Raw genomic sequence first — 9902 nt, 5'->3', positions numbered from 1 at the left:
CGAAATCAGAATAGAGTACCAACCCTTAAGCAGAGTATACTGTTCAGCTTTTCGAGCGGAATGCTGCCAAAGTCCATATAAAAAACATTTGATTGCTGTCAAATTTCGCTCGCTAAACAAGAATTTCAGCGGCTATTCCGAAAGCAGAATGGAATACCAACACTTAGTGAGGTAAATGGCGAAAAAATTCCAGCGACAAACCAGCATAATTTTTGTTTGTTTATTATTGTATATATTCCAACAGGAATAAAGGCCATTAAATAGAGAAAACAATAAAAGTGGAGTTATATACCTCGCGCAACTCCTATGCGTATTTACGCGTGGATGTCAGAAAAAATTAAAAAAAGGTTGGTTTGTACATCGTGAGTTACTCAACAAATGCACGCACGCACCCGACAGGTTTAGTTAACCTACTCTCAACTTTGAACGCGTTTCAGGGCTCAAATATATGATTTCGGTTAGGTTGAAAAGAGGGTGCAGATATCTATACGCCCCACGCCACTATGGACATACACCTAAGCCAGTAACCGGCTTTTTAAGTTAATTCTGTGCTACTTACAAAATCCTTAATTGTTTTCAATACCACTGCCCTAAATTGGTTCATGCCTGGTATTGTGTCTCCACCTAAGTGTCGGTATCCGTTAGACGCGAACGTCTCATTTGATTTGAATATGTTTACTGCTCAAAATTGCTTTGCAGTCCGTAAAGAGAAATTTGCCAATTTTCATTGAAATTGACTTTGGAAAGGACATAAATAAGCTAAATTTTAAAAATTCGTCAGCTGATTTTATAAAGGGAAATCAGATGATCGACATGCACTCGTAAGTACGCATAGGTGCTGCGTGAGGTATGTAACTCTACCTTAAGCGACATCCTGCTTCATCTAAATACACAGCAACGTCGTTATTAAAATAATGAATCGACTTTGCAATAGCCGACGCCGTTATCATTTCCCTGTCGACTTTATACCATTCTTTCGTCGTCGTCCAATGAATCTATTTATTATTAAGTTGTTTTAATGCAAAAGGCTTTTTGTTAAAAGAGAGAAAAGTTAAATGAAAAATGAAAATCGATTATTCGGTGCAAATGTTTTTTATGTGCTTCTAAACCAATAATAACACGGAACAAGAATAATAAACAATTTTAAGGTGTTGCAAATAACAACAACAATACCAGGTGAAACTAGATTTTGTTGTTTCTGGTTTTTTTTTTATTTAGTTTTGTTATACTACCACCTATGCAAGATTATTTATTCCCGGAATATGAAGTGTGTGCATAAAAATCCGTAATGGCAAACATCAAAATGAAATTTAGATAAGAGATACGAGACTGAAAACTGCAAACAAAACCCTTTCGGTCAATACCCCCCGTCTTTGTGGGGCATACTTGTTTGCATTGATTTTCCTAGTTTTCTGTGTGTGTGTGTGTGTTTTGTTGTTTTTACATAGTGGTGTTCGGAGCAAGATTTGTTGGTAGTTGGTAGTCGAATCAATAAGAGTATATAACAAATGGGTTTGTGGTTCTTAATGAATTCAATCTATGAAGAAGTGTATATATATAAATTCAGTGTGTTTGGTATGCTAACATCCGAAAATTCTTGCTACCACTTTCATTACACACCCACAATCGGTTAACATTAATTCAGTGCCGCTATTTCTTCTTTCGCGCAATAGCAACAATAACACAATAACAAAGATCATCAATTATTTGTTTTTACTGATGAATGCCCACAACCTTAATGATAAAAGAAACAAAACCAACCAAAAGCACAAAAAAGAAAGTTATAAGCAAAATGAGGCAACAGAAGATATCACAAAATTTGCCGTAACGTACGTGAAACCCAAATAAATGAATATGTTAATGTATGTGCATAATTACCAATTCGATACTACATGTGTGTCTGTGCAAACGTGAAGAAAAATAATCTTTTTTTTAATGTGTTTTTATTAATAATTTTTTTTGTTATCATATTTTAAAAGTGATGGTGTTTATAAAGCTGCCCTATGGTTTTCATTCTTCCAATGCTATGGCCAGTCACCAATTTATTTCAATAAATTACCAAGAGTTCTTAAAAAATAGGGACAAGGTTCCACATTTGTAATACTTGAACCATTATTTCAAAATTACTATCACCACTTGAGGTGAGTCAATCCAACCCATTGAGTAACCCTAGTAGGAAAAAGTAAGATTAGGTAAAAAATAAGATGATCAAGTTCCGAACCGATATTCCGCCACCTCCTCCAGGAAACAAAGATACTTCTTAGGTTCTAGCTGAACCCAAACGGCGCTTTTTTATAGCATAGTACCTCAACATTGTCGCTAGCAGCACCATTACCATCGCTGCAAAATTTTTGTGATGTTTCCGCCAGCATTCGAACTCAAGCATTCAACGCCAAAGGCGGACATGCTATCCTCTGCGCTACGGTTTAAACAAAAATGGGTAATGTTGCAGAATCGAGAGAAGGTAGCTCTTGACAAAGTAATTTTAACAGCCTCAAATTCTGTTGGTCTGGATTGTTGCCACTATTGGGGATTTCTCCAAAAATTTGGGATTTATTTTCGAAAATGGGGACTAAATTTTTGTATGTAATTTGGAGCAAAAATTTGGGATTAGATAAATATAAAACAAATAATAATATAAAAATAAAACAGCAACTGTTCCAATGAAATATTATGTCCCTGTTTTTTGTACAATACATTGCAAAGCGCCAGTTATCGACAGTTATTGCATGATACCGATAAAAATCTATCCAGTCCAACAGTGCAGTGGTTATCTTTCCAGTAAATTTAAGCTCAATGATAAGGGGCCGAGTCAAAACGGCGTGCCGCAGGGCGATACCTGTGTTGGTGTTTTGGGGATAAGTTTTTACATGACTGCCATAGCATGGCACAGTGCCTCAAAAATATCGCCAGCATTAGAAGGGGATAATCACCGCATTAAAATGCATTAGTTATATAATTAATTCCAAATAGATTTTAATGTAATTTATTCTATTAAACGAATTATAAAATGCTTCCATCGAACATGTAAAAATAACGTCTTCTTTTCCTAGGACATCTCCCGTGTTATGAATAACGTTTTCTGAAATCAATAAGCAATAGAGGCTATAGATTGGAGATGTGTACGTGAGTGAATTTGCAATCACGTTCACACATGCTCATGAGACAAAAAAATTATTCACGCACAACTTTTTATGTTGTCTTACGTTCACGCACACTCACGAGAACAAATTTTACTCACGTACGACTGACGATCTTTGTTTTATTGCTTTAAATAAATAGTTAATTTTTTTATTTATTTCCGAAAAAAATCAAATATACACAACAATAAGTGCAGAAAGAAAAATGTGTTTGTTTTCCTCTTCGTTTTTTCAAAGTAATCTCTTCAAGTTTCCCGGTGATGGGCTACTAACCCGACGCCCCAACCTATATTTTTATTGTTCTATAGGTGAAGTCGTGGCACATTTTAGCTCATTACTCACTAAAAACCCATCTCGTACATTATCTTTGAAATGTAAGATTTTGCAAGGTAGCAAATCCGTAGTCGTGTAATACAACTCGCGGAAACTATTCTGATGACAAGCACTCGCATATTTTCTATCAAGGCTTCAAGTGTTTTGGCTACTGGTGAGAGAATCATTTCATGGCGTCAGAAGTAGGATCGCTTTGCCCACTTTTCAGATGTGGGATACAATAAGAGTCTTCAGGGCCCATTTATTGTCAGTTTTATTTTTTGTGGTTTGCTGACGACATTTGTTATTTTTCCTGCCTCTTCACAAAGAGATTTCGCGCTGTTAGTGAAAGGCTCAAAAATACCGGGACCCTACAATTGAGCTAAACCTTGTTGAGTCGCACAGCACACATTGAAATGAAATATTTCGTATGTGTGATTATGATCCTAATAGAAAAAAATCATCAATTTAAACATTTTTGGATTTCATTAATAATAGGTATAGCATTTCGAAAAAAAAGTGTTCAAGTGAAACATTTGTTAACTAAATGAATTTTATATTCTTAATTTAAGCCGTTCGAAATGGTTTCGTAAATTGAAAGCAAAAGAAGAAGTAAAAAAATAAATTAAAGTCCCAGTAAGTCACAAACAACACGGAACTATGCAGAATTACCAATGAGCCATTGTTCGAGACCCAACAACTGAGCAATGGCCATTTGACTTATTGCTTAGAGCAATCGGAATGAAAACCAAAACTGGTTCGCTGGAATTCTAGTTTTAATGTCAATTGCATCATTCCACAACAACAACAATAACAAAAAAAAAACAAGAATTACAACAACAAGCTATGCTTATATTATAAACAAAATGTATCTAAAGTTGTCTACTTTCTCCTTTAATAAAAACAAAAAGCAAAACAAAACAAAAAAAAAAAAACAGCAACAACAACAACAAAACCAACATCGAGATACACCCTCTCCAAATAGACAAGAAATCATGTCGTGTATTAACGCTGTTCATATTCTCTGCAAAAGTAGTTTCAACTCTTGCATGCTATTGTTGTTGGTACTATTGCCGCCGGTGGGTGGTGGTGGTGGTGTTCGTGCTGCTCGTTAATGGGTAGAGGGTTTACTGTTATTGTTCAAGAAAATGCATGTACACACGCACACACACTCACAGAAATGTAATCGAATTAGTAGCTTTGTCGGCAAAAATACATATTTTCTTGCTAACACAAATCGCGAAAGAAACAAGAAATTAACGCGAACAAATGAATTGTGCCATCCGAAATGGGAACTCGCAAATAGTGTCACGGAGAGAAATACCAACAAAAAAATGATGTATTTTCATTTTAAGCTGGATGATAAGTGAAAACTGTTTTTCTTTTTTTTTTTTTTGAGACAACCAATCTCATGCGCCTCCTCAAAGGACGAAGCACTCTTGTTGTTTGTTTAGAAACGCCACACCTACTGCCCAGAAATGTGAGGGAGGTGTTGGAATTGACTTTAATGTTACCAAAACACACACAAAAGCACTTACAGCAAAGTTATAAAAAAATTTTTAATTAACTAATTTCAGCTCAAGCAATAGTGGGACGATTAATGTGTTAGTTAGCCTTGCATCTTTAGAGTGGCTAAGAGTATCCACCAAAGTTTTCATACTGGAGTGAAAATAAAGTGAAGACTCTTTGTGTGGATCATGTTCAATTTTATGAAAAAAGGCGTATCTGTGTCCAGCAGCAGCGCCAGCGATAGAGAAAAGGCCGAAAGGGAGGAAAAGGAGAAGCGTAAACGCGAAAAGAAACAGAGGAAGGATGGCAAAAATGTGCCCGGTGTCTCGGGCAGTATGAGCACAGAAGAACTTCTTAGGTTGGACGAGGTAATAAAAATGCAATCGATGAAATTACCAAATAAATGGCGAAGCTAAGGTGCGCAATTTGATGGTTCCTTTGCAGGTTCGGCGTTCGCTGAAGATTCGAGGACGGCGAAAGGAAAAGGAGAAACTGCCCAGCGGAATTACAGCAGACTACAGTGCAGAGTTTTTTGCTGCTTTAAATGCCGACTCGGTCGGCACTGAGCTGGATCGTGGCAATGAAGAAATTGTAGCATCTGTACATACTACCATAGAGAGCCGTTATAATGGTAACGGAACTCCAACTACCAAACATTCCATAAGTGAATCCATAACGTTCACTGGTGCTGCAGGCGATTTAGCTAAGGTATTATGGTTTCATCTCTCTGCTTCGTCCTTTGTTTAATATTTTCGCATTGTGTCTCAATTTCAGAATCGTTTTATGCTTCCCGTACCACCCAAGCCGCCAAAACGTGGAATATTAAAGGGCTCCCGAAGCAATATTAGCAACATACATGAAGAAATCACCATAGCATCTCCGGATGCCCTGATTCGCAACACTATGCAGAACGAGATGCTTTTCGATGGGAGTCGCAGTATTGGTGGTGCGGGATCCATAGGTTCAAGTTCTAGCCAACACGGAACGTCTTTTACTTCTGTGGAGAGTTTGCGTAGTGAAGAGGGAGGTATACAGCGTGCTATGACCCTGCCTACCAATGCACGATACAATTCACCTCACATACAATCTCATGGTAATCTCCGCATCTTAACTTCACCTTCGCCAAGTGCAGATAGTCTTACAGATACTACAAATTCATCATTTGCCACACCTCCTTTTTCGCTAAGTCCCATCGGCGAGTCTCAGGGCATAGAACGGTGGTCTAGAGTTCAAAATTTCGAGGATACCGACCTGCCTCTGCCTCCCATTAAATTGGTCAAGTTGCCTCCTCCCAGGACCCTGACCATAAGGCGCCAGAAATCGCCTAGACAAGATTTTGGTTTCAGTCTACGAAAGGCCATGTGCTTGGACCGCTCGGAGTCACTGGCAAATCCTGTTTTTAGGCCAGTCATTTTTGCAGAACCAGGGGCAGGAGGTGGCTCAACTGGTCTGTTGCCTGGAGATCGTTTACTGAAAGTAAATGGCACATCGGTTTGTGACTTGGCGCGAGAAATAATTATCGAAATGATCAGAAATAGTGGTGATTCCGTAACCGTTGAGGTAATATCAAAAATCTAATGAAAACAAATATGCATAAATAAGTCACTATCACTAACTCTGGCTTATGGTTCTGTTTCAGGTGCAACCCGTTTCCGAGTTAGTTGAACTAAGTCGACGTTGCATGCCACAAAAAAGTGCAAATGGTGATGAGGATGAAAATGATCCCTCTATACTGAATGCGGACAATTGCAACACACTGAAGCGAAGTGCCAGCAAACGAATAAAGGTAGGACAAAATATTTACTTTTTTACCTCAGTGTGGTTCAATGTTTTTAATTTTAAAAAAATCGTAATCTACGACGAATTCTAAGACTTTTTTTAAAACCATGCGCCTATAATTAACATCCAGCTTTTGGATTTTAAACAACAAAATTTTCTAATCACCTTAAAGAAGTTCAGTGATGATAAGTTATATGATAATATACATCCTAGAATTTTTATGAAGATCACTATTGGTGAGAAGGTATGACGGGATTTGCCGAAATTGCCTTTCTAAGAAAATTCAAAACTCTCCTTTCTATCAAACACTTTGGAGGTAATTAAAGAAAATGCAAAATTTTTGCAAATATCAGTGGGGCGAGCTTTAGTTTCTCATGACACCAATAGGTGATTGGTGTCATGAGAATCTGTGTTGCACGCAGGGTAGATATATGGGATGTTATCGTCTTACGAGTTTCGTTTGGTCCGGATCTCAAATAGACAGAGTAGCTGTAATTTTTCTACCCATTTTTTGCGTCATCTGCAATAGGCGCTGTCCTTCAACCAACGTCTGTATTCGGCTAATATGATGAAGTCGTATTGGTTGCAGCATATAGGTGAATATGCTTCAAATCCATTCCTTATAAAGAGGTTGTAAGTGGAACTGTGAGGTTTTTTTCGGATCGCGCCTCTTAAGATCCAGATATTCTTTGAGATATGACTCGAAGAAGGTTCCAGCTTGGTGAGTGGAAAATTCGGATTATATCTCCGATGTCTACTCTCGAGAAAAAGACGAAAAGGTTTTCATGGAGCTTGAAGTCGAAAGTCGATAAACAATGAATTCCAACACTGAATCGCACGAAGATCTTAGAAGCTATCCTCGATATCCTCTTTTTGTCGTTAGTCCATACTACTGCAAGAAACAGCTATAACATCTTAAAATCTTTGGCAAATCTTGAAGAGCATAACTGTACTTTACGAACCGAATTTCTGCCAAATCAAGTAAAATTTAAAGCTAGGAGTGGTAGAAAAATCGGGAGATCGTTGTATATGGAAACCATGCCAGGTTATAGATCGATTTGGACATTACACACCACGGATGTTGGAAACAGTAATGGCAACAATTTACCAGCAAAAATCGTAACAAAAATTGTAAAAAGGGTAAAAAAAGAGTAGAATTTTGTTTAACAAGAGTGAAAAAGCACTAACTTCGATTTTTGGAAAAAGTTTGCAAAATAGGTGTATAGTATAGTGTTAACGAGGTAACGGGGCTTGGTATTACAATTTTTCTTGGAATAAGTCAAAATTCACAACGAGTTTATGATTTGACGCAATATAATAGGGGGTCGCCATCGAATGTTTTTCGCTATGATCGTCTAGCTTTTGATTTCGTTGGTTGTCCCATGTTGTTGTTGTAACCACATTTTCATGTGGCAGTGGCGATCCTCGTCAAGCTGCTGCAGGTGAGCAAGCTCGTTCCAGTCCAAAGGACCGATCGCCGCGGGAACAGGGTGGCCATTGGTTATTTAAAGGCCCCAATATCTCGCCTTATCATATCGTGCATCGTATGCACTCAGTATGTGTGCAAGAGCCGATGCCTCCCGACCCCTCACTGAAACTCTCCACTCGATACCGCTGATTGTCCGTAACTGCAGTTACAGCTATTCCGGATGGTGCATTCCACTATACGCAACCTGTGGACGCGCCCGGTAGCTCGCAGCTAAGTTTCTCGTGACAGCAAAAAATACCACACAAATCGGATATCAATGTACCAGCTTCTGTGGTGTTCACAGCTATCCAGTGCCGGGTTGGGTGACCCATCAGAACCCGTAGTTCAAAACCCGCGTAGGACTTCAGAAAAAAAAATGTTCAGTAGTAGTTTTTACTTCGTTCACTAGTGGTTTTCTTGCAATTATTGAAGTATTCAGCCATCTAAAGGCATTTCTACAAAGAGGTGTCGTTATACAGCACGCCGTTCGGACTCAGCAAAAAGTGGTCCCTGAGCTTTGGGCTAAAACTTTAATCGGTCTGCACTCATTGAAATGGGAAAAGTATCTCCTATAACTTAATGAATGTTAGTTGGGAAATTTATCTTAAATAAAATATCCTAAAATATTGCTCTTCGTGACAAAATGCGATAGCAAAAAACTCAAATTTGCAAAAAGAGTAAAAAGCAATAACTAGAAATGCAATAAGGATTCATGCCTTTGGATGCCTTTTTTCGCTTAGCACTAGAAGATTCCTTTTCGGGTTTTTGGTGACCTGAAAAGCAATTAATCTTGTGTGAAAAGCGCCAACTTGGCATCACACATAATAAACCACTATGTTCAAAATTTCAGCCAATCGCATAAAAAATACGGCTTCGAAATGTTTAAGATGTCAAATCGGGAAATTGGTTTATACGGGAGCTATATAAGGTTATAGACCAATTTGGACCAATTTCTATACTCCCCGGATGTTTGAATCATAACAGAACACTACGTTCAAAATGTCAACACTATCGGATAACAATTGCCGCTTTTAGGGGTTCAAGAAGCCAAGTGGAAAACTACTTTATATGGGAGCTATATCCAAATTTGAACCGATATGACTCATTTGCAATCCTCAACGATCTATATACATCTGTTGTTGTATCAGTGTGTTATATACTGAGGCGACAGCCCTTACCGATGAAGAACTCCATCGGGTCAATCCGATACGTACAACCGGCTGCCATGGGACTGACATACATTTGTAAGAAGTATATCTGCAAACTTTCGAGGATAGCTTTACGCGTTCGACTGCTATAGTGTTTTTCACAGACGGATGGAGGGGCGGCTAGATCGAGAGAATGTCAAAACAATCAAGAATATATTTGATTTATAGGGTCGCAGATCAATATTTCGAAGTGTTACAAACGGAATGACTAGACTAGTACACCCCATCCAATGGTGATGGGTATAGTAAGGGATTTCGCTTTTTATAGCCCAGTCCCAGGCTTGCCGCAGGACGACACCTCTTTTAAGAGAAATTTCCACCGCCGAAATATTTTTGATTCGAACTCATGCTAACCTTAAGGACACGGTTGCCGCCACAGTTTTTAAATCATCACTAACTATTGACCCTCAAGTGCTGAGTGTGTTTTGAACCAGACCTAATAGTTTCGAAAATGGCATATTTTCAATGCCAGTTAACTAACAGAAA

At 38.2% G+C, this 9902-nt stretch overlaps 1 protein-coding gene across 4 annotated transcripts in view; it reads left to right on the top strand.

The window, feature by feature from the left end:
- The first annotated feature begins 1005 nt into the window (after positions 1–1005).
- The window catches only part of LOC106081576 (unconventional myosin-XVIIIa), an 89182-nt gene continuing 80285 nt past the window's right edge, over positions 1006–9902 (top strand). For 2 of the 4 annotated variants that reach the window (XM_013243619.2, XM_013243615.2), the window contains exons 1-5: positions 4704–4932; positions 5030–5329; positions 5406–5669; positions 5736–6521; positions 6601–6747. In XM_013243619.2, the coding sequence (XP_013099073.1) occupies positions 5150–5329; positions 5406–5669; positions 5736–6521; positions 6601–6747 (1377 nt within the window). In that variant the 5' untranslated portion in view covers positions 4704–4932; positions 5030–5149. Of the gene's footprint in view, positions 1177–4703; positions 4933–5029; positions 5330–5405; positions 5670–5735; positions 6522–6600; positions 6748–9902 lie in introns of those variants that run through there. The other 2 variants (XM_013243617.2, XM_013243618.2) reach the window with 2 other exon arrangements.

The sequence above is a fragment of the Stomoxys calcitrans genome, chromosome 2 (genome assembly GCF_963082655.1).
Source record: "Stomoxys calcitrans chromosome 2, idStoCalc2.1, whole genome shotgun sequence".
In the NCBI taxonomy this organism is placed as follows: domain Eukaryota; kingdom Metazoa; phylum Arthropoda; class Insecta; order Diptera; family Muscidae; genus Stomoxys; species Stomoxys calcitrans.
Note: the sequence above shows the minus strand (reverse complement) of the source record. Positions and strands in the feature narration are given on the sequence as shown.